The sequence below is a fragment of the Amphibalanus amphitrite genome, unplaced genomic scaffold, assembly GCF_019059575.1.
Source record: "Amphibalanus amphitrite isolate SeventyFive unplaced genomic scaffold, NRLGWU_Aamphi_draft 000697F_arrow, whole genome shotgun sequence".
Taxonomy (NCBI): domain Eukaryota; kingdom Metazoa; phylum Arthropoda; class Thecostraca; order Balanomorpha; family Balanidae; genus Amphibalanus; species Amphibalanus amphitrite.
The window spans coordinates 97,225-122,416 of NW_024882191.1; the positions used below are offsets into that span (position 1 = coordinate 97,225).

Below are 25,192 nucleotides of genomic sequence, written 5' to 3' on the forward strand. Positions count from 1 at the left end.
ATTCAGAACCACACTAGGTAGCCTACTAGAACCGAAATTGACCGTTCTTTCCAACAAGGGGTCTCTCATTATCGTAGGACATACGGTTTTGGAGATAAAAGCAATATAAGTTTGGGGGCTCACTTTTTTGGAACACCCTGTATAAGCCGCCAAACATAGGGTTGCAGCGAGACCTCCAGAAATTGCCCGAGGCTATATCTCGGAAACCGTTGTTCGAAAAAAAAAATTTGCCACAGCTGGCTTCCCCGCCCATCACAACCCATTACCCCAGTTCAAAAAATAACATATGAGGGTGTACGGCTTTGGTCGATCTATCGTGGAATGCTCCACCTGAAGAGGCCCATAAACGTCAAGCGCCCGTCGCGCCTCGAACCCGGACTGCTGTAACCGGGAACGCGTGCTGTCACCACGCGGAGCCCAACGCTCTACCGACTGAGCTACGGGACCGGCATTTGTTCCTTCGAATTTAGGCCTGGCTCAAACCACCGGGATTCGGAACGTCCACCAATGGAACTACATAACGTTAATCGTTGTAAACTTTTATTTCAAAGTAAAGAAACACAGAGCCATTAAACTGAGCTGCCTGCACTCTTTCAGAGAACTGTCGCCGTGGTGGCGATCTTCTCCTCACAGCCATCAGGCAACTACATATAGGTAAGCACTCCCACTTCACACAGAACTCGGCTGAATAGACAGCGCACATGACAAAGCTACTTGTACGACACAATCACAGCTGTCCCTGAGGCAGAGCTCCCGATAGGCGGCATCCTGAGGATGTCTGACCCAGACTTTGATACTGATGATGCCAGCTAGTGCCAGCTAGCACATCATGCCTCACCCTCTTCAGCAGCCTCAGACTCGGTCTCGGAAGCACCCTCGGCGCCCTCAGCCCCCTCAGCAGACCCAGCCTCGCCTGCACCTTCGGCACCCTCAGCAGCCTCAGCTCCTTCGGCACCCTCAGCAGCCTCAGCTCCTTCAGCTCCCTCAGAAGCCTCAGCTCCTTCAGCAGCCTCAGCAACCTCAGCTCCCTCAGCAGCCTCGGCAGCTTCAGCTCCCTCAGCTACCTCAGCAGTTTCGGCAGCCTCAGCAGCCTCAGCTCCCTCAGCAGTTTCGGCAGCTTCACCAGCCTCAGCAGTTTCGGCAGCCTCAGCAGCCTCAGCTCCCTCAGCAGCTCCAGCAGCTTCAGATCCTTCGGCAGCTTCAGTGACCTCTGCGACCTCAGCAGCCTCGACAGCCTCGGCAGCCTCAGCAGTCTCAGCTCCCTCAGCAGTTTCGGCAGCCTCATAAGTCTCAGCTCCCTCAGCAGCCTCAGCAACCTCAGCTCCCTCAGCAGCCTCGGCTCCCTCAGCAGCCTCGGCACCCTCAACAGCTTCAGCGCCTTTGGCAGCTTCAGCAGCCTCAGCTCCCCTAGTAGTCTCAGCAGCCTCAGCTGCCTTAGTAGTTTGACCAGTGTGGGTGGCTTCAGCAGTCTGATCAGCCTCGGCTGTCGACTCGGCTACGGACTCGGGTCCGGCAGTCTTGGAGACCGGAGTGCCTTCCGTGTCTTTAGGGGTCTCGGCGGCGGCGTGTCCGGCCGTCTCGGCAGTCGCCGAGGCTGGCGCAGTCTCGGCGAGGTGCTCGGCCTGGGTCTGTGGGTCGGCGGGCTGGGCAGCAGCGGCCTTCTGAGGGTGGGCCGGCGCTCCCAGCTCCGCCGCAGCGCCAGCGCCGGCTGGATGGGAGGTCGGCATGGCCAGGGCGGCGCCGACGGCCGCGGCGAGCAGCAGCTGGGCGCACACGGGGTCAGAGCGTCAGAGACGGAGCACACGGAGCACACGGCATCCCGGATACCTACATCGCACCGGACAAGAAACGGATGCGGGATAGATAAACGACTCAGAAAAGCAAACTCTTTAAAAAAAACTATTATTTTTCCCCAGTATTAACGAATAAGACTCCGGTTTAAACATGATGAACGCTAAAAAAAATGGATAAATATATATTTATGATGCTGTTTTTACATTATTCATCTCCACACTGAAACGACAAAAGTTCCCGCGTGAACAGCCTGAGAACCGATTCGCGTCGTTCAGGGTAGGTAACGAATCTCACCAAGATGCGCATGTTGACGTGTTTTGTCCGGTTCCACTGAAGGGAAGTGCTTGCTTTGGACGCGGTGCTGTGCGCTTTTATAGCTAGACCCGCACATGGGTCGTCCAAGGTCGGGGCGTGCGTACCCGCGGACGGAGGCGCGCGTACCCGCGGACGGAGGCGCGGCTGTGCTCAAATGGACGATTTTACGCCGTCGCCGCCGGTGCTCGGTCGGCCGGCTCCTGGCCGCTGCCTGGCCACGACCGGTATCCTGTCCGCCCTCGGCGCGTCGATATCTCATTTGCGTTCGATTTGGTGGCGAAACTGCGCACCTGTACCTACCACGCAGACATTTGACAAAATTGGGAAGCGCACGAAAAATACAGCTTTGCGTTTTATCAAGCATGCTAGCAGGTATAGTGTTGTTGTTTTTTACAGTGAACGAGGGGCGGCAACGATAGACATATTTTCATAATTTAGGTACCGTAAAGTGGGGCTATTTGAAACGGATTTTACAGTTGTTGGCCTCTCCCTTTAAGACGGTTCATATTTCTTATAGCATGTAAATTGCAAAAATGTAGTTCTCTGTGAGCTCTTTCATATAGGTGCATTTTGGTTAAGCTAGTAATAATGATTAAGGTTATTTTTTATGTTAAAGCCTGTTTCAAATAGCCCCATAGGGTGGGGCTATTTGAGACAGTTTTAGTTGCAAAGAAATTCAAGAAACTCGGTCATGCTAGAGATAATTTTTTAAACGCCATGCATTTGGAAATTGAATTTTGATCATTTTGGCAAAAATTGTTTTTTTTTTCAAAGACTGTTATATGACCTTTATATTTATATTTATATTATATTATTATATTATCTTTTCCTTTTTCGTAGGACACTTCTTTTCGGTAGGGTATAAAATTGCATCACTATATGCTAAGGCTATCATAATATGATGTGACCCATAGCTTTCAAAATGACAGGATGATCATCAAGGACTATTTCGAAGTCATCGACAGTAAAATTTTGAAAGTAAGTTTTTGTATATAGCCCCGGTGACGTGAAAACAGATATACCGAAAGTCGGTGGGGCTATTTGAGACAGTCTCGCTACCTTATGAAGCACACTGTAATGAATCAAACAAGGCAAAAGGTTTCCGAAAACATTTGAGTGAATGGTCTGCATGATTGTTTGTTCCATTGTACATCTCCATGCGAAGAAATAACAGAGAAATGTTAAACGGTTTTGATTTTATGCCATTTTTCCTCGATCGCTGCATGCTGTATCAATTGGCCGGTTACCCTACCACATTAAGTACTTGAATAGGCTCACCTAACAGTACGTTCATGTGTTAAGTAACATTCAATGGTGTTTTTTGGTCAACCAAGGTAGACATATGTTGATTGTCGACTGAGTCAGTGACTGATGAAACAAATTTTAAGCACATATTCATCAGAGTAACTAGTTTGGTCACCAGCTAAAGGGTTATTATGTTACACTACGAACATGTAAATACTGTTTGCTGCTTGAAGTACCTACCATGAACCCACTGCACGTTTATGACCACGACCGATTCACCGGTGATGCTTATGTCGAACGTTCGATGCACTTCAGGTAGATGGCGGTAAGTCTTCTCGGGTGCATCGCATCACCGTTATCATCAGCTATTTGGCATATCCGTTGAGGTTTGACCAGGTGGGCATCATCGGGATTCTGAGACAATGGGTTACGCAATCGGCAGTACCGTTAATAATATATAATATTTTCATGAAAAATGTGCTTAGCCTATAAGCAAAAAGGTAGTAACGATGGATAAAGTGGCGAAGCTGTTAAAACTTCAACTTTTTTAAGCTGCAGGTAGGGGTCCTTTTCGAGCAACTTAAATTGTGCGTTTTTCTGTATTTCGTATTTTATTGCAAATTTCTTTCAGAACTTTTCGAAATTTTCAAAAAGGTTATTCAGAGCATTCACTGTTCAATTCCACATTAGCCTAAGCAAAAATGACGAAAAAAAACATCAAACGGTTTTCATTTTACAGCGATTTTACTATACCATTACCTTACTGTCTCAAATAGCCCCACTGTCTCTAAATAGCCCCACTTTACGGTACCTTGAGCTTGGGCAGCCACTCGTGTTCCTATAAACTGCTGAAAACGAACGTGCCCTATGCACGGAAGTGTCCCGTTCTCCCTCACACATAACTCCCCAAGATTAGGTACCTATATTTGTTAGGAATAATACGTTTTCCCGAACAACTCATGTCTGGCTTCTTACCCCGTGGGTGGGTTAGATGCCCAGTGCCCACCCCGCAGGGGAGGGTGCAACTAAGCTACAACGCCTCAAGGTTGCTTGGAACGCGTTAGCGATAGAGAGCTGATAATCTACATAACTGACATTGGATTCAATCAGGATCTTTTGGCACCAGAAGTTTTTTCAGGTCAGGTCATGTTACTGATCTGTGACGCTTCTTATGACGGTCATGTTGCAGGGGAGCCTCTGCTTGGTCCAAGAATGTCGAAACGCTCTCAGTGCAAAGGAATCTTTCGCAGAGAGATGAAACTTAAAGGGACCCTCCCACCCAAGGCCGTATATAGGCCTATAAAAAGTTAATGAATTGGCATGAAAGTGATGTCGCTCGGTTCAGAAAGAACGAAAACGAATATCTACAAAAATATTCACCGGTTTTCAAGATATTATTCTTTTAATTTTGTTTACTTTTGGGGATCTCCGCTGTTCCTACACGGAAAAAAATATTTACTCCGCGAGAGATTTACATACACCTTTTTTTGAAAACTCCTTTTGATGGTGTTCATATACCATTCATTTTGGAGTATTTCATGGCGAGGAAGAGTAATAAAAGTACCTCACTTTATCTGTCGGAGTAAAGGAAAGAGATTGGGATTTCATTTACTCCCCATGCATAACCGCTCGGAGTATACAAACCCGGTCAGAGTTTTGTTACTCTGCTTTGACAGTTCGAATAAGCTTGGAAGTACGCAATGCAGAGTAATTCACCGCAAAGGGAGTTAACGAAGAACAGCGAGGACAGTCAAAAGAAAAGAAGAGTAACTGAACTCCCAAAAAAGACCTGAAACTCCTCTTGAAAGAGTTTTGCCGCCATTGCGGCACTGATGCACGTGCGTTATTCGACGCCATTTTCAAGGCAGCAGTCGGTTGGCAGTTGCACCTACAGTGAACATGCCGGTGGTGGTGTCAGTGGACTGTCAGTGGATTGTGAGAGTTTTCGGCGGAGAGTGGTGCAGGAAAAGGTGGGAGTGGTGACGATACGCTCGGAGACGACGCTCTCGCAGCAGCAACTATCATCTCACTGCATATAACTGACAGGATCTTCGAGCTCACAATCCAGGCAAGTCCCTTCTCGCTGCGACTTTGGAGATGCGTTCAACAGTTATATTTGCTTCGTGACATATTAAAACCAGAAGCTACTGCAGTGGAGGCTGTTTTTTCTTTGCCCAAAATATTGACGTCCAGTACCTATGCCGGCTCTTCCCGGAATCATTCTTTTTTGGTAGCTATACACTTTTGGCAAAACTAGAGAATGCAATGAACGACATCACCGCCTGTTCCCCTTTGTCGTAGACTTGTCATGGCAGAATATACAAGGGTTAAAAGCGAAAATTAATAAAAGATTTACAGTTTTTGGAAACTCGGGCCGTAATGGTTTACATGTTCCGGTTTTTGGCTCTATTTTGCTCCTTTCTTTGAAAAATAATCTGAGTACCTGAATGTCATTGGTCATCTGCGCTGCATAGATCCATGCTCCATATTCAGTGTAGCCTTTTCATAAGGTAATTTATACTTTAAAGGGACCCTCCCACCTTCAAAAAAGTTAATTAATTGGCATGAAAGTGATGTCGCTCGGTTCAGAAAGAGCAAAAATGAATATCTACCAAATTTCATCGAAAAATATTCACCGGTTTTCAAGATATTAGACTTTTACTTTTGTTTACTTTTTGGGATCTCCGCTGTTCCTAGCGACTTTATTTGAAAGTGCGGCATTTGTTGCGCGCAAAGCAGCATATGCCACCGCGTGCTGCCAAACGTTTTAGTAAAAGATTTAAAAATCGTTAGATCTCCGCTGACGTCACAAATTCTAAGGGGGCATACCAATGCATTAGCCCCTTAGAATCCGAAAACTGCAAGTTTGAAATTCCATATCTCAGAATTAAAGCATTTTTCGTTGTTGTGAATGCCCAAACCGGTGTTTTCAGGCCATGGCCACCAATTTGGCTATCTCAACTCAAAACTAATGTTAAGGTGGGAGGGTCCCTTTAACCCTCGCCGGCACAGGCCATTTTGCGTCCTTCGACAGCACAAGGGACGACCTCCCTGGCGTTTGGCCCCTGATCGAGCTAGAGCTTTGCGGAAAAAAAAACGAGCGTGTTGCCCTTGACGAGAGGAAGCCGATGATACCCAATTTTGAGGTCCTAGGTCATCGGTTGACCTTCTAAGTCAGGTCAATGACCCAAAGGTCGGGAAAATCGGGACCTGCAAGAACATCGCAAAGGGTGGCTGCTGTTTTTTTTTCGGGGCGCTGATCACGAATATCATGTTGGTTTTGATCACAGATGATGTCTTTATGCATGAAGGCCAGGTCAGGTAGGTCAGGTCAGGTCAACCAGTAAGGGTGCTGCCGGGTATTTGTAGTAGGTGGCAACCGCTTCTGACAGCCCCGTAGCATGTTACGAAGGCACGAAAACTACTTTGTAAATGTTCAAATGGTTTTTAACCGAGGCCACCAAAGGTCAATGACCTGACCTGACCTTCAGGTGACCTTGATACCCATCCTTATCCATGAGACCAACATCATATCACATGTTTGAACGCGTGAAACCACGAAAAGACTGCAAACGCGCTGCTAATGCGGGCCGACGTACGCCGAATCGCGATTCTGGCCAAACATGGTCTTGGAAAATAGGTCACAGGTCAAAGGTTATTTGGGTCAGGGTCATGAAATTATCAGGGTAGGTGTAAAATTGATTAACACGAGGGTACTGAAAGTGTCGTCGCGATCGGCCGCTTTTTGCCCGAGTTATTTGCGAAAAACCTGCCCCCCTTGTGCCGGCGAGGGTTAAACAATGAAACTAGTTTTAATGAAAGGCATAGCATATGAAAAAATACGTTGATGTACATATATTGCTTTATTAGAATAGGCCTATCTCAATTATTTTCCGAAAATTACCCGTCACATCAAAAGACAAATGCACTCAAGCGTAAATTCCGGAATTGAAATGTTTATGAAAATGTTAGTTAAATAAAATGTTATACGGCAATGTTAAAAAGCTTAAGTTATCAATTGCAAAGGTTGAGCGCAGAGCAGAGCAAACATCACTCCTCGCCCAATGCAGTGACCTAATAATTGCATCAAATTTCATCAGATGTTAGGAATGTCCCTAGCTCCTAGACAAAGCTTCTCAGAAACCCATTGACCCCACCTATGCAGACTTAAAATATTGTATTTTTTAGTCACAACGGAACATTTTCCATTGCAGATAATGCTGGCAAGCATGGTTGGCAAACACGCTCGGAAGCCCGTTGCACGACGAAGAATACGTTGGATAAACGAATAGTGTCCAACGCGTGGTTGTCTATTCATCCAGCACAACCCTCACGGAGACTGTGTGTGCAATGCACACTGTGCATGGACGCTGAGCCACAGTGTGGCTAGCGGAAAAAACGAGCATGTGTGCCGTCGCGAGATGCAACGACTAATACCGATTTTAACCCGCCCTGACCGGGGAGAGCGTTCGGACCCCCCCCCCCGTGGTTTTCGCAGATAGCTCACAAATGGCTGCGTGGAGCCACCGTCTTCTTTGGCACACCTGCTCAGCATCTTTTCCAACAAATGTTGTTAAAATTTCAGATCCAGGTCGCCAAAGATCAGGTCACCAGGCCACTTCAAGTAACCTCACCGCAGAAAGAATGCTCGTAGTAGCTACACCAACTGAATGATTGTATTGCAATTTTCGGCGATTGATAAAAGTAAAAGAATCTATAAAACATACCTATATCTCAGAACTTTGATATCGATGACCTAATGCCAGGGCAATTTTGCGCAATCTCCATTATAAGTGAATGGGAGAAAATCGCAATGCGCATCTTTTGGAAGAACGTCGTTTTAAACACTCTCTAACATTGATTGAGAGACATGCTAGAGCGGTAAAAAAAAACCTCAGATGTGTTCAGCTTGACGAAAAGAATCGACCGATATGCAGCATGACCTTTTCCGGTCAAGTCATGACCTTGACCTTAAGTAAAATTTTCAAAATTACCCCTCAAGGTCAAATTATAGCTCATTCAATGCGTTTCGACAAGAGGAATATGATGCTGCCAACAGCAATGTCGTGACTCTATTGAGTCAAAAGTGATTACAGAAATACACTATTATTTTCGTAAAACGGTTATTTGTAGAGTTCTTTTTTCTCTCTAGAGGCTAAACTGTTGACCTGAGGTCACATCTGAGGGCACATTACGAAAGAGCGTTAAAAATGGCTATCGAACGCGCCTTTCCGCGGTGCTGCGGCTCTTTTTGGTTCCCAAGTTATGCGCCGGTTTTCAAAAACTATTGAAAGAGGCAAAATTTGACCTTTGATGACCTCTGGTGACCTGATCTTTGACATGATCTAAAAATGACAGGATTATTTTCTTCATTATTTTTGACTATCGAAGCGCCGTTTACCGCGTGTCGCTAGATGACCCAAGAGCCGAGTTAGCTGGGGCGCGAAAATGCCGTCCCCCCCTCCCCCAGCACTCCACGGAAAACTCGCACCACCAGCACGGCGCTGGATATGTGTTTTTAGAATCACACCCCTATGACCGTGTTACAGTGTTATGGAGAGTCTCACATCTCAATTGTTTCTGCATAAAAATGTGTTAATTTTTTAACCCTCGCCCTGGCAGGGGATTTTTCATAACACTGCCTGGCAGGAGAGGGGTCGATGCGAAACCCCCCCCCTTGCGATTGCCTCCTATGGCACCTAGAAACACCAAATTTGGTAGGTAGGTGGGCCCCCTGGAGTTCTCGACCCTGTGCAAATTTGGTTGCTCTAGGTCAATATTTAGGGGGGTTTTCGGGGTATACGTGTAAAATTTTCGCTAAAACAGGTCAAAAGTTTTTCGCTTCTAACTTTTTATTTAATTAAGATAGAACAAAAACAAAAGCACCAGTGAACTCAGCACGTCAAGGCGCGTCGAATGATGTACTTTTTTTGCTTGCTTAGGTGTGCTTAAAATATTAAGCACATCCTAAGTACAACTTAAGTCTTAAGAATGGTCAAAATGCTTAATGTTGCATATCATTCGACTCGGCTCTTCAAGAGGAGCAGAATGGTACCATTTTGAAAGCTTTATCTTTATTATGTGACAAGGTATCGGCACAAACGTCATTTGACCTCAGTTGACCTCATTTGACCTGACCCTTGGATAAGTACACCAAACAAAGAAGCACCAAGTGACATAATGTTTAGTACTGTGGTGTCAAAGCACAAAAGTGATAGAACGAAGCGGATATCTTCAGTATTTTCCGAATTGAATATTTTCCCATAGGCTTAACATTACGACGTAATGACCTCTAACTGACCTCAGGGCAATGACATAAAAAAACGAACAATATGTTATACAACTCGGTGAATTTAGTACATCCTGAAAGTTTGAAGGAAATCAGTCCAAAACTGTGAGTTGGACAGGTGCATAAACAAATTGAAATTTGACCATGACCTTGTACCGGTTGTTCTGACCTGGTGACCTGACCCAAGGTCACCCGGACCTGAAATTTTCAGGTCATATGTAAAAAGGTTGTCCCATAGGCAGTGCCAAATTTGGCGGCGCTGCGCGCCGCCGTTTTTACGCTATCTTTGAAAAACCTTAGGGGGATGGGGTCGCATCGACCCCCCCTGCCAGGGCGAGGGTTAACATTTATGATAGCTGCTTCGTTCACGCTGTACTTGCTGGACGCTGCTATACTGGATCTGCTGCAGATTTTCTGTAAACCCATGGCAAATCCTTGTGGCTCCTGGCCCTCTTGTGCTAAATCTGCTGTTACATGCATGATTTGGTTGACGAGAATACAGAATAAATATTGTTTATAATCCAGGGTTTTTGTTGGATGTGCTTGAGATTTTTATTCGTCTGCTGGTTATTTATAGTTATGGTTACATTATTATCTATGGTTACACTATAGCTAAACTCTGTTTCCGAAATGCGCGAAAGAAATAGGAAGAGACTGGTTCTTATTTCAGCCTCACAACACACGTCACGTCATAGCATCATAGTAACTTTTTTTTGCAATGATAACGTTAAAAATGATCCATATTTGTTAAAATTCCAGCTGGAAATGCTCTGATTATGTCAGTTGGGGCTTGTGCAATGTGCGTCCTGCCTAAAATTAGGAGTGACTCAACCCGTATATTTGGGGTGACATCACACCCTTTTTGGAAAACTCCAGAATGTTAACTTTATCTACTCTAATATAAGTACTGTATTTGGGATGAGTACCTTTTTAGGAGTTTTGGAACCACTTAGCTTGTCTCGTTTTCGGTGTGACATTACTCCACAGACAAATTTAAAGGAGTTTCAGTTGCAGAACAGGAGTAGTGAAACTCCCTTTTACGATCATAACTCCGGAATAAGGAGTAGTTAATAAGGAGTTTTATTACTCCTCTTAGGTTCCACTACTCCCTATTATTTTTCACTCCCTAAAAGGGAGTTTCAATTGCGTTTTACAAGGGAGTTTCAAAACACCAAGAGAGTAATGAATCGCCTTTTGATAGTTTTAGGGAGTTATGGATAGAACTCCAAAATAGGGCGAATATCTACTCTAATATAGGTACTGTATTTGGGACGTCAGAACCCCACGTAGGGGAGTAAATATTTTTTTCCGTGTAGCGACCTTATTTAGGAGCAATAGTTTGACACACGGAAAAAAATATTTACTCCCCTACGTGGGGTTCTGACATCCCAAATACAGTACCTATATTAGAGTAGACATTCGCCCCATTTTGGAGTTCTATCCATAACTCCCTAAAACTATCAAAAGGCGATTCATTACTCTCTTGGTGTTTTGAAACTCCCTTGTAAAACGCAATTGAAACTCCCTTTTAGGGAGTGAAAAATAATAGGGAGTAGTGGAACCTAAGAGGAGTAATAAAACTCCTTATTAACTACTCCTTATTCCGGAGTTATGATCGTAAAAGGGAGTTTCACTGCTCCTGTTCTGCATCTGAAACTCCTTTAAATTTGTCTGTGGAGTAATGTCACACCGAAAACGAGACATGCTAAGTGGTTCCAAAATCCAAAACTCCTAAAAAGGTACTCATCCCAAATACAGTACTTATATTAGAGTAGATAAAGTTAAAATTCTGGAGTTTTCCAAAAAGGGTGTGATGTCACCCCAAATATACGGGTTGAGTCACTCCTAATTTTGGGCAGGACGCACATTGCACAAGCCCCAACTGACATAATCAGAGCATTTCCAGCTGGAATTTTAACAAATATGGATCATTTATAACGTTATCATTGCAAAAAAGTTACTATGATGCTATGACGTGACGTGTGTTGTGAGGCTGAAATAAGAACCAGTCTCTTCCTATTTCTTTCGCGCATTTCGGAAACAGAGTTTAGCTATAGTGTAATAAATAACCAGCAGACGAATAAAAATCTCGAGCATATCCAACAAAAACACTGGATTATAAACAATATTTATTCTGTATTCTCGTCAACCAAGTCATGCATGTAACAGCAGATTTAGCACAAGAGGGCCAGGAGCCACAAGGATTTGCCACTGGGTTTACAGAAAATCTGCAGCAGCATCCAGTATCATCCAGTATAGCAGCGTCCAGCAAGTACAGCAATGGTGAACGAAGCAGCTATCATAGATGTTCCCTCGCCCTGGCAGGGGGTCGATGCGACCCCATCCCCCTAAGGTTTTTCAAAGATAGCATAAAAACGGCGGCGCGCAGCGCCGCCAAATTTGGCACTGCCTATGGGACAACTTTTTTACATATGACCTGAAAATTTCAGGTCCGGGTGACCTTGGGTCAGGTCACCAGGTCAGAACAACCGGTACAAGGTCATGGTCAAATTTCAATTTGTTTATGCACCTGTCCAACTCACAGTTTTAGACTGATTTCCTTCAAACTTTCAGTATGTACTAAGTTCACCGAGTTGTATAACATATTGTTCGTTTTTTTATGTCACTGACCTGAGGTCAGTTAGAAGTCATTACGTCGTAATGTTAAGCCTATGGGAAAATATTTAATTCGGAAAATGCTGAAGATATCCGCTTCGTTCTACATATCACTTTTGTGCTTTGACACCACAGTACTTAACACCAGTATAACGCCTTATGGGGCGATTAACGGAGCGAGCGAGAGGGTGGGCCTTGCACGTGCGAAATTGCGAGGGGGTACCTCCAACTGACTTGTGCATGGCACCCTACTAACCGGTCTCTAGCGATGTGCCAAATTTGGGCACAATCGGCCCAGCCATTCTCGAGATCTGGAAGCGGCACCCTGCACGTGCGCACGTGCAAAATGGGTCCCAACTGACTTGTGCACGGCACCCTACTAACCGGTCCCTAACTGTGTACCAAATTTGAGGGTAATTGGTCGAGCCGTTCTCGAGATCTGGAAACGACCCCTGCACGTGCGCACGTGCAGCAGCGCCCCAACTCTGGTACGTGGATATGCAGTGCCTAGTGGGTGCCTACCTACATGCCAACTTTCAGCGCAATCGGCCAAGTAGTTACCGAGATATTGCAACAATTACAAAACGGACACCTCTTCGTTTTGCACGTGGCACGTGCATAAGGGGTCACCCACATGCATCAGGAATAGTCCAATACTTGGTAGAAGGAATGAAGCTACCCTACAAAAATTACCGCGTGTAAATCGGTCAAGTGGTTGCTGAGATATAAGCCTCGCAAAAGCGTGACCGAGGCCGGCCGGCCGGCCGGCCGGCCGCTCATACTCAGAAATTTCCGTTAATCTAAGGAAAGACTACGCTCGCTTCGCTCGCTCCGTAATTATCTCACTTGGTGCTTCTTTGTTTGGTGTACTTATCCAAGGGTCAGGTCAAATGAGGTCAACTGAGGTCAAATGACGTTTGTGCCGATACCTTGTCACATAATAAAGATAAAGCTTTCAAAATGGTACCATTCTGTTCCTCTTGAACAGCCGAGTCGAATGATATGCAACATTAAGCATTTTGACCATTCTTAAGACTTAAGTTGTACCTACTTAGGATGTGCTTAATATTTTAAGTACACCTAAGCAAGCAAAAAAAGCACATCATTCGACGCGCCTTGACGTGCTGAGTTCACCGGTGCCTTTGTTTTTGTTCTATCTTAATTAGATAAAAAGTTAGAAGCGAAAAACTTTTGACCTGTTTTAGCGAAAATTTTACACGTACATATACCCCCAAAACCCCCTAAATATTGACCTAGAGCAACCAAATTTGCACAGGGGCGAGAACTCCAGGGGGTCCACCTACCTACCAAATTTGGTGTTTCTAGGTGCCATAGGAGGCAATCGCAAGGGGGGGGGGTTGGTTCGCATCGACCCCTCTCCTGCCAGGCCGTGTTATGAAAAATCCCCTGCCAGGGCGAGGGTTAAAAAATTAACGCATTTTTATGCAGAAACAATTGAGATGTGAGACTCTCCATAACACTGTAACACGGTCATAGGGGTGTGATTCTAAACACACATATCCAGCGCCGTGCTGGTGGTGCGAGTTTTCCGTGGGGCGTGGAGTGCTGGGGGGAGGGACGGCGTTTTCGCGCCCCAGCTAACTCGGCTCTTGGGTCATCTAGCGACACGCGGTAAACGGCGCTTCGATAGTCAAAAATAATGAAGAAAATAATCCTGTCATTTTTAGATCATGTCAAAGATCAGGTCACCAGAGGTCATCAAAGGTCAAATTTTGCCTCTTTCAATAGTTTTTGAAAACCGGCGCATAACTTGGGAACCAAAAAGAGCCGCAGCACCGCGGAAAGGCGCGTTCGATAGCCATTTTTAACGCTCTTTCGTAATGTGTCCTCAGATGTGACCTCAGGTCAACAGTTTAGCCTCTATGGTCTAGAGAGAAAAAAGAACTCTACAAATAACCGTTTTACGAAAATAATAGTGTATCTCTGTAATCACTTTTGACTCAATAGAGTCACGACATTGCTGTTGGCAGCATCATATTCCTCTTGTCGAAACGCATTGAATGAGCTATAATTTGACCTTAAGGGGTAATTTTGAAAATTTTACTTAAAGGCACTATCCCACCTTCTAAAATGTTGTTAAAACCAGTTAAATTGTGCCCGACTTTATAGATTGGATGACCAGGAACACGGTTCTGGCATTTATTTTTCATTAAACATCTTAGAGTTCCCATATTCCAAACACAAACTTTCAAATATGTGACGTCACAGCCCAAAATTACCTTCTTACCCAGGCCACATTACTGTCATAAAGCTGATCCTTTTTACTCTGTAGGCACTGCACAACAAAGTTCAGACCAAGTTTTAAGCGATTTTTCAACGAACAAACCCATTTAAATCAGAATGACTAAACGAGGTGACGTCACACTAACGGTCGCTCCATGTTGAAGATAGGGCCTTGCGCAAGGCCCATTTTCAAATGAATGGAACGAATTTCTTCAACACCAAGAGGCCGCGGGGGTTGCAACCTAGATAGATAGTGGTTTCTGGACCTCGCCGCAAACTTGGCTATCTCAACTCAAACCCCATGTTAAAGGTGGGATAGTCCCTTTAACCCTATTCCTGGCGGGCTCCGCCGGGACAAGAAACTGGCGGGGGGGGGCGATTCGGCCCCCCCCCCCTGAGATCTCGAGAACGAAGCAAGATAGCGACAAGCGGTAAACGGCATCGGATACGCATGGACAAGGTCTACAATTTTTACTGAAGTCATTTTCAGGTCAGGTCAAAGATGACGTCACAGGGGTCGAAAAAGTCAAAATGGCGGCGCTAGATATGGAGAGTTTTTCTCGTATAACTTTCGAATTAGTCAAGATAGGAACAAACTAAGGGCATCATCGTGATCCTCTCGTCAATCCGCATCGAATGATATATGTTGACCTCGAAAGGTCAAGGTCAAAGGTTGACCTCAGGTCAAGTGACCTCGAGGTCATCATGTATATCATTCGATGCGTCTTGACGAGCTGAACACAATGAGACCATCCACGCGTCTGTATCTTCTTCCTGTACGGAGTTATTGGCCAAAAACCTTTGGTGACCTTTGATGACGTCACATGACCTCAAAGCTGCCCAACAGCAAAACAGACCTCAAGGTAGTGAAGGTTGATCGTATATGAAGTCATGTATGGTATATGGGGCCATTCCGACCCGTTTTAGTGGTAAAAACAGGGAGTTGATTTTTCCCCCATTGACTTATAATGGGGAGGTCGCGAAACTGACCTGACCTTAGGTCACCGATATCAAAATTCCGAGATATACAAATTGCACATACTGGTACCCTAACTAAAGCCTGAAGAGAAGAAATTGATCGGTAAAAAACTCTAGCTCTGGCGTGATTGCAAACTTTTCTGAGGTAGGGTCACCAAACCGCCTCTGGTGACCTGACCTGAGGTCAGATCAACTCAAAATTTTCAGACATGTTGCGTAGAAGCCTTTTAGGAAAAGTCAGAAAATTTGAGCTTCCTAGCTCAACGCGTTTGGGAGAAATAACCAAAAAACCTCAGGGGGGGGCTCCTGAGGCCCCCCCGCCAGGAATAGGGTTAAGGTCAAGGTCATGACTTGACCGGAAAAGGTCATGCTGCATATTGGTCGATTCTTTTCGTCGAGCTGAACACATCTGAGGTTTTTTTTTACCGCTCTAGCATGTCTCTCAATCAATGTTAGAGAGAGTTTAAAACGACGTTCGTCCAAAAGACGCGCATTGCAATTTTCTCCCATTCACTTATAATGAAGATTGCGCAACATTGCCCTGGCATTAGGTCATCGATATCAAAGTTCTGAGACATAGGTTTATTTTATAGATTCTTTTACTTTTATCAATCGCCGAAAATTGCAATACAATCACTACGAGTAGTGCAAGGTGTAGCTACTACGAGCATTCTTTCTGCGGTGAGGTTTCTTGAAGTGGCCTGGTGACCTGATCTTTGGCGACCTGGGTCTGAAATTTTAACAACATTTGTGGGAAAAGATGCTGAGCAGGTGTGCCAAAGAAGACGGTGGCTCCACGCAGCCATTTGTGAGCTATCTGCGAAAACCACGGCACACATGCTCGTTTTTTCCGCTAGCCACACTGTGGCTCAGCATCCATGCACAGTGTGCATTGCACACACACAGTCTCCGTGAGGGTTGTGCTGGATGAATAGACAACCACGCGTTGGACACTATTCGTTTATCTAACGTATTCCTCGTCGTGCAACGGGCTTCCGAGCGTGTTTGCCAACCATGCTTGCCAGCATTATCTGCAATGGAAAATGTTTCGTTGTGACTAAAAAAGACAATATTTTAAGTCTGCATTGTCGCGGAGGCGCGGAAGGAGAGACGACTGAGCGGGCCGAGACTTGTATTGCAACTGTGGTTCTGCTTCTGATTCGCCAGTGCCTGTGCGTTATATGCAGGGTGGTTGCACAATGTAGGACCGGTCCGCCGACCCGCCGGGTCGGTGGACGGTGCCGACACGTGGGGAAAGTGACGGCTATTTCTATGTAACAAAGCTTGCACGTGTACTCTCTTTATCATGATATGGAAGAAGGGAATCGGTCCCACATTATCTTCCCTCCCCCAGGGAAGCGTAGGGAACCGAAGCGATCATAACAAAGAGAGGAAACGTTTAGCTGACGGAGAAATAAATTTCCATATGAGCGTATCACAAAATGGTATGAACAGATAAGTAAGTTTCGTGACAATTACACCTACTACCGGGCGATCCCTCCGCACTCTTGGCGGGGACCGTCCCTGGGCATCTCCATGGCCCTCGGCATCTCTGGCCGAATATCAATACAATATAATTTCAGTGAATTGACCACGATTAACGTATTTGAATGTTCATACCGACTTCAGAATATGCTCTTTTTATGCTTATTAGTGTCAAAGTGACACTGCAAAATGCAGGCAAAAATTAAATGCATTTGCAATTTCTCCGTAAATTTTGGGGTGAGCAACCACAATGAAATGCAACAAACGACAGAGCACTGACGAAAACGAATAACGAAACAATTTTGAAACAAATCGAAGTTGACACAAATTTCACAGCACAATTTCACTGTCACTTTTTGACGAAAAAAATATAGCAAAAGTTCGTAATCTTCAAATGCTGTTGATTTTGTGCCAGTTTTTCTTGAATTTAGCGTTGTAGTTTTCGTCTTCTCTCCTCCGATCTTGAGTCCTTCAGCGAGGTGGTGTCCATCACTCGATGATGCTGAGGAGGACGGCGCGGGCTGATGAGCCGTGCGCTGTCGGCGGGCTCCGTAGTAGTCCAGGGTAGCTGATGACCTTGCCGCAGGGCAGTTAGTCTTGCTGGGCAGAGCTACTCACTGGAGACGGTGCTGCGGGACGATGACGAGTCCAGGATGGTCAGCTCCCTAGTCGATGACGCGACGTAGGGGCGATACACTGTCACGGAGCACGGACTAACCAGACTGCGATGTCAGTGCAGATGTAGAGGCTGGGGTCCGTGGTGAGGGGCACAAGTCCCCTCGACCGCCGCTGCCACCATTGTCGCGGAGGCGCGGAAGGAGAGACGACTGAGCGGGCCGAGACTTGTATTGCAACTGTGGTTCTGCTTCTGATTCGCCAGTGCCTGTGCGTTATATGCAGGGTGGTTGCACAATGTAGGACCGGTCCGCCGACCCGCCGGGTCGGTGGACGGTGCCGACACGTGGGGAAAGTGACGGCTATTTCTATGTAACAAAGCTTGCACGTGTACTCTCTTTATCATGATATGGAAGAAGGGAATCGGTCCCACAGCATAGGTGGGGTCAATGGGTTTCTGAAAAAAAACTTTGTCTAGGAGCTAGGGACATTCCCAACATCTGATGAAATTTGATGCAATTATTAGGTCACTGCATTGGGCGAGGAGTGATGTTTGCTCTTCTCTGCGCTCAACCTTTGCAATTGATAACTTAAGCTTTTTAACATTTCCGTATAACATTTTATTTAACTAACATTTTCATAAACATTTCAATTCCGGAATTCACGCTTGAGTGCATTTGTCTTTTGATGTGGCGGGTAATTTTCGGAAAATAATTGAGATAGGCCTATTCTAATGAAGCAATATATGTACATAAACGTATTTTTTTCATATGCCTTTATTAAAACTATACATTGTTTAACCCTCGCCGGCACAAGGGGGGGGGGCAGGTTTTTCGCAAATAACTCGGGCAAAAAGCGGCCGATCGCGACGACACTTTCAGTAGGTACCTACCCTCGTGTTAATCAATTTTACACCTACCCTGATGATTTCATGACCCTGACCCAAATAACCTTTGACCTGTGGCCTATTTTCCAAGACCATGTTTGGCCAGAATCGCGATTCGGCGTACGTCGGCTCGCATTAGCAGCGCGTTTGCAGTCTTTTCGTGGTTTCAAGCGTTCAAACATGTGATATGATGTTGGTCTCATGGATTAGGATGGGTATCAAGGTGACCTGAAGGTCAGTTCAGGTCATTGACCTTTGGTGACCTCGGTTAAAAACCATTCGAACATTTACAAAGTAGTTTTCGTGCCTTCGTAACATGTTACGAGGCTTTCAGAAGCGGTTGACACCTACTACAAACACCCGGCAGCACCCTTACTGGTTGACCTGACCTGACCTGGCCTTCATGCATAAATACATCATCTGTGATCAAAACCAACATGATATTCGTGATCAGCGCCCCGAAAAAAACAGCAGCCACCCTTTACGATGTTCTTGCAGGTCCCGATTTTCCCGACCTTTGGGTCATTGACCTGACTTAGAAGGTCAACCGATGACCTAGGACCTCAAAATTGGGTATCATCGGCTTCCTCTCGTCAAGGGCAACACGCTCGTTTTTTTCCGCGAAGCTCTAGCTCGATCAGGGGCCAAACGCCAGGGAGGTCGTCCCTTGTGCTGTCGAAGGACGCAAAATGGCCTGTGCCGGGGAGAGTTAAAGGGAGATAATGAGCTTTCTTTTTTCTTAACTAAAAATTACTCAACATCTATACTATTTCTACTGTAGTTTCTATAAAATATGAAAATTTCCTAGCACATTTTCGTATGTGAAAAAGGTTTTTATTTTTGCAAAAAAGAAGCAGCACTTGCAGTACTTGTAACACCCACCGAAATGCGTTGTCCTTCTCTATAAAAAAGTCGCAGTATATGGCGCTTTTGTTTCAAACAGCGACGCTTGGGTTTTTGTTTATGTTATCGCCTTGTCGTTGCTTGGTTGTAAGGATTCTAATTTGAATTAGAGTTGATTCGGTTTAGAATTAGGTAATTAGATTCTAATTCGGGGGTACATAGTGCCTACTCTTCTTTGTTTCCAAGTATTATTTTACGCCACAAATGAACGGCATGCGCCAGAAATGCAGCCAAATCTTGCGATTGCGACTACGAAATTCATTATTTTGGCGTCAGAGCCTGAAGCGAAAAATACAAGCATATTTATTTCAAAAAGACTTCAGGTATGTCGAACGGTGTTATGAGAATTTTGATAACAGTACTGCATAAGTTTTTCAGTGATGCCGCAAAAGTGTTGTATCTATCTTCTTTTATTGTGCAGTCGGCGGGACCGATTCAAAATTGAGTCGTTGCTACTAAAATAGCAGCATATGGCGTCAGATGATGAACAGGAAAAATAGTTGCGTAAATTTAGATATAAACCACCCCCAAACCATGAATATCTTTTGAAGGCACTATAGACGACCATTAACTAACTAGATGTGATGAAGATCAAATGTAAGGAATACGCTCATTTTACAAAATTACATGCAAGTACCAAAAAGTGATGTAAGTACTTATTCAACGGTCATTTTCAGCGCTCCCCGCTAACGTGACTTCAAGTTGAGATATTTGCGGCAAGGTACCGAATTGAGCAAAATGGTTTTAATTTACATTATAACTTGTTGTGTTTTGTCAGAAAATGGTCCTAACTCAGATTTTGTGGAAAAAGGTCATTATCTCCCTTTAAAGTATAAGTTACCTTATGAAAAGCCTATACTGAATATGGAGCATGGATCTATGCAGCGCAGATAACCAATGACATTCAGGTACTCAGATTATTTTTCAAAGAAAGGAGCAAAATAGAGCCAAAAACCGGAACATGTAAACCATTACGGCCCGAGTTTCCAAAAACTGTAGATCTTTTATCAATTTTCGCTTTTAACCCTTGTATATTCTGTCATGACAAGTCTACGACAAAGGGGAATAGGCGGTGATGTCGTTCATTGCATTCTCTAGTTTTGCCAAAAGTGTATAGCTACCAAAAAAGAATGATTCCGGGAAGAGCCGGCATAGGTACCTACTGGACGTCAATATTTTGGGCAAAGAAAAAAACAGCCTCCACTGCAGTAGCTTCTGGTTTTAATATGTCACGAAGCAAATATAACTGTTGAACGCATCTCCAAAGTCGCAGCGAGAAGGGACTTGCCTGAATTGTGAGCTCGAAGATCCTGTCAGTTATATGCAGTGAGATGATAGTTGCTGCTGCGAGAGCGTCGTCTCCGAGCGTATCGTCACCACTCCCACCTTTTCCTGCACCACTCTCCGCCGAAAACTCTCACAATCCACTGACAGTCCACTGACACCACCACCGGCATGTTCACTGTAGGCGCAACTGCCAACCGACTGCTGCCTTGAAAATGGCGTCGAATAACGCACGTGCATCAGTGCCGCAATGGCGGCAAAACTCTTTCAAGAGGAGTTTCAGGTCTTTTTTGGGAGCTCAGTTACTCTTCTTTTCTTTTGACTGTCCTCGCTGTTCTTCGTTAACTCCCTTTGCGGTGAATTACTCTGCATTGCGTACTTCCAAGCTTATTCGAACTGTCAAAGCAGAGTAACAAAACTCCGACCGGGTTTGTATACTCCGAGCGGTTATGCATGGGGAGTAAATGAAATCCCAATCTCTTTCCTTTACTCCGACAGATAAAGTGAGGTACTTTTATTACTCTTCCTCGCCATGAAATACTCCAAAATGAATGGTATATGAACACCATGAAAAGGAGTTGTCAAAATAAGGTGTATGTAAATCTCTCGCGGAGTAAATATTTTTTCCGTGCAGCTGAAAGTGCGGTACTTGTTAGGCGCAAAGCAGCATATACCACCGCGTGCTACCAAACGTTTTAGTAAAAGATTTAAAATCGTTAGATCTGCGCTGACGTCACACATTTAGATGCATTAGCCCTTCTGAATCCAAAGTGCTGCAACTTTGAAATTATATATTTTCGATTTGAGGCATTTCTCGATGTTGTGAGTGCTCAAATCGGTAAGGGCAAGCCAGAACCCCCATTTTGGCTATCTCAACTCAAAATTAATGCTAAGGTGGGATGGTCACTTTAACCCGGCGGCCGCTAGGCCTCCGCGGAACCCGCCGGCCGCTGGGGGAAGGGGGTATATAGTTGCCCCCTTTATTTCTGCAAGTGCGACGATATCGTCGCAACGCGTATGCATACTTTGTATATGTTACGGGTCATATGCTAACTTGGGCAGTATGCAAACTACCCGGGCAGTATGCAAACTACCCAACAGCCCGGGCAGTATTTGGCTGACGCGTATTCCCTGCTGCGTCTTAGTCGCGACTGGAGGCGTACCCTGCCGAGCGGTGCCCCTGTTCGCTGATAGAATCTCAGGCGGGCCCGCTCGGCTGACCTTGCTCACCGGAAGACACGTCCGATCCATTGTCCCACCGAAGGCGGAGGCCGGTATTCCAACTTCCAGCGACCGCCCGGAGCGCAGCTTGCGTCACCAGGAACAGGGGCCGATAGGGATCTGTCGAGGTAGGTCAGAGTGGCACACCGCACCCCCCCCCCCCCCACACACACACACACACGCCACATCTGTGCCGGTGGCCGTCTGTGGCTATTTAAGTCACAGAAGACGCAAAATGCTGAATTTTGTACCCTCGGTGCGAAGAAGTGTTCCGCACAGGACATATTTTACTCCGAAGTCCTAAAAAAATAATTACCTCAGATTATTTCATCAGGTTCACCAAAGAAGTGAGGTCAGCCACGTGACCTCACGATTAGGAAGTCAATGGGGTAGGGGAGAGTCAGAGTTGGGAAATTGTAGCTTTCTCCAAAAACTAACGTCATATTTTTGCGCCTTTTCAACGCTGGTGGGTCTTGGATTTATTTGTCTTTCCAATGTCTGGGCGGCCACATTTAGCTCCTACGTGTACTAATGGCGTGCGTGTCTGTGGCAGGGGCCGCACAGAAGTCAGGTAACGTGAGTAAGCGGAGGGGACCGTGTCCAGTCGTGAGGGCACGTTAAACGTTCGGACAAAATTCTGTCATACAACTGGAATTGCGCGATCGGGTGGCGGGGTCAGGGTCAGCACAACAAGCTATGCTTAGTGCGGACTCTGATTCCTCAAATCCGCCCATTCAGCCATTCGGACTAAATTTATTTTAAAAAAAATGTCAGTAGGGGAAGATGAGGGAACACCGCCCTTTGGGGAACACCGCCCTTCCCGATATCAGAAATATGAAAAGGCCTAGGGCGACAGCTGACTGTCTTTTGGCAGCGTGACGACAAGCAGAAGTGCAGGTACGAGTAGGTATGGGCAGTGCACCGCATTGGTTTAGGTGATTTGCGAGAAATTCCTAATTTTACGTTTCGTGAATACGTTTTATACTTTTTCTAGCATACCTAATAAGCAGAAGAAAACTGATCTTATTTGACAGACATTAGTCCTGAAGTGGTATTTTTGCCATAATTAGGACTCATCCAAGCATTACGTGCTCCTGCTCGAGCGCAATTTTGGTCGTGCAGCCATAATGAAGGATTTTTAAAAGAAAAATGCAGACACTTGGGTAACACCGCCCACTTGGGAAATTTGGTATAAATAATAGCGCTTTGTGACACCTGACCTGCAGGAGTGGCGCATTTCAAATTCAGAAAGAACGTTGTTGCTGTGTTTTCTTTTTAGAGGAAAATGAAAAATTTCGAGAAAATGAAATATTGGGAATATACGGACCATAAATCATGTGTCACGTGACTGATGCGTGATATAAGATTTCCGTGACTTGTGATGACCTGACCGTGACCTGAAAATCAAAGTACCTACAAGTTTGGTACCCTCAGGGTATCTAAAGCATCTATTTACGAGTGTGTAAACAAGGCATGAGCCTGCTCTGACTTGTAAAGCGGCGGCCAGAGCCCAAACTGTAAAGAAAGCAAAACGTTAACCCGCGCCGGGACGGTGCTCTGAGATTCCGCGCCGGGCCGGGGGGGGGGGGGTGTCTGAACACCCCCCCCCTTCTAACTCGGCTCCTGAGCCACGTAGCGACATGCGGTAAGCGGCAATCGAAAGAACGTCCAAAATAAGGACGAAAACACTTCGGTCATTTTTTGGGTCAGGTCAAAGGTCAGGTCACCAGAGGTCACGCAAGGTTCACTATTTTAACATTTTGGAAACTGCCAACGGCTATCTCGGGAACCGATACAGCTACAGCGCCGCGGAAAAGCGCATTCGATAGCCCTTTCACATACCTTTCTTAATAATGCTCTCAGATTTGACCTCAGGTCAACGATTTAGCCTCCAGAGGGCAAAAACTCCAAAAATAGCCGTTTTTACGAAAAACGTTTTTTCGGCAATGCCTTTTGACTCAAAAGAACCATGACACATTACTTTTGCCAGCATCGTGTTCCTCTCGTCGAGACGCGTCGAATAAACTATAATTTGACCTTGAAAGGTCAACTTGAAAATTTGACCTCAGGTCAAGGTCATGACCTGACCGGAAAAGGTCATGTTGCATATCAGTCGATCCGCAACGTCAAGCCGAACACATCTATGGCGTTTTCGGCGCTCTAGCACGCCTCTATCAGAAGTTATTAGCGAAAAACTGTTAGATTCTGTTCGTGACCTGAGATGACCTCGGGGGCATAACGAGGGGTCACAGTTGCCATTTTCCGGTTCAGTGTGTCAATTTTACCTTCATCTCGATGTTTGAGAGTGTCTAGAATAACGTTCGTGCAAAACAGACGCTTTTCAATTTTCTCCCATTGGCTTATAATGGAAAGGCCGCAAATTTGACCTGACCTCAGGTCACCGATATCAAAATTCCGAGATATACATTTGATAGATAATGTTGCTCTGATCAATCTCTGAACGTTTCAAGGCAATCGATCAATCGGTGCAGCTATGACGAGCATTCTTACTTTTTTCTGAGGTGAGGTCACTTGGCGTGACCTGACCTAAGGCGACCTGGGTCTGAAATTTTCACAACATGTGCGGAAAGATGCACAAACAGGTGTGCCAAAAACGGCGGCGCGAGATATCTGCGAAAAACCGCAGGGGGGGGGGTTAAAGGGACTATCCCACCTTTAACATGGGGTTTGAGTTGAGATAGCCAAGTTTGCGGCGAGGTTCAGAAACCACTATCTATCTAGGTTGCAACCCCCGCGGCCTCTTGGTGTTGAAGAAATTCGTTCCCTTCATTTGAAAATGGGCCTTGTACAAGGCCCTATCTTCAACATGGAGCGACCGTTAGTGTGACGTCACCTCGTTTAGTCATTCTGATTTAAATGGGTTTGTTCGTTGAAAAATCGCTTAAAACTTGGTCTGAACTTTGTTGTGGTGCCTACAGAGTAAAAAGAATCAGCTTTATGACAGTAATGTGGCCTGGGGAAGGAGGTTATTTTGGGCTGTGACGTCACATATTTGAAAGTTTGTGTTTGGAATATGGGAAGCCTAAGATGTTTAATGAAAAATAAATGCCAGAACCGTGTTCCTGGTCATCCAATCTATAAAGTCGGACAAAATTTAACTGGTTTTAACAACATTTTAGAGGGTGGGACAGTCCCTTTAATAGTTTTTATTTTGACCTGACCTGAAACGTCACGGGTGACCCCGAGGTCAATGGCATTAGGTTTTGCGTGGCAGTTTTTCAGGGCTATCAGATGCCGTCTGAATTTTGACAATCAGCGCAGTAGTTTCGGAGTTAGGAGGGTGTTAGGGGCTTAAC

At 45.4% G+C, this 25,192-nt stretch overlaps 1 protein-coding gene across 1 annotated transcript; it reads right to left on the reverse strand.

The window, feature by feature from the left end:
• Nucleotides 1–523: 523 nt before the first annotated feature.
• On the reverse strand, nucleotides 524–2,199 carry LOC122364786 (circumsporozoite protein-like). The gene is made up of 3 exons (XM_043335520.1): nucleotides 2,089–2,199; nucleotides 1,317–1,763; nucleotides 524–1,244 (listed from the first exon to the last, which is right to left on the reverse strand). The coding sequence occupies exons 1-3, from the start codon at nucleotides 2,098–2,100 to the stop codon at nucleotides 828–830; spliced, it is 876 nt and encodes a 291-aa protein (XP_043191455.1). The 5' UTR covers nucleotides 2,101–2,199; the 3' UTR covers nucleotides 524–827.
• Between the last annotated feature and the right edge of the window lie 22,993 nt (nucleotides 2,200–25,192).

Coding starts and splice junctions, on each gene's coding strand:
- LOC122364786 (XM_043335520.1), bottom strand. Junction 1,245..1,316: donor AGGCTGCTGAGGGAGCTGAG/GTTGCTGAGGCT, acceptor GAGACTGCTGAG/GCTGCCGAGGCTGTCGAGGC.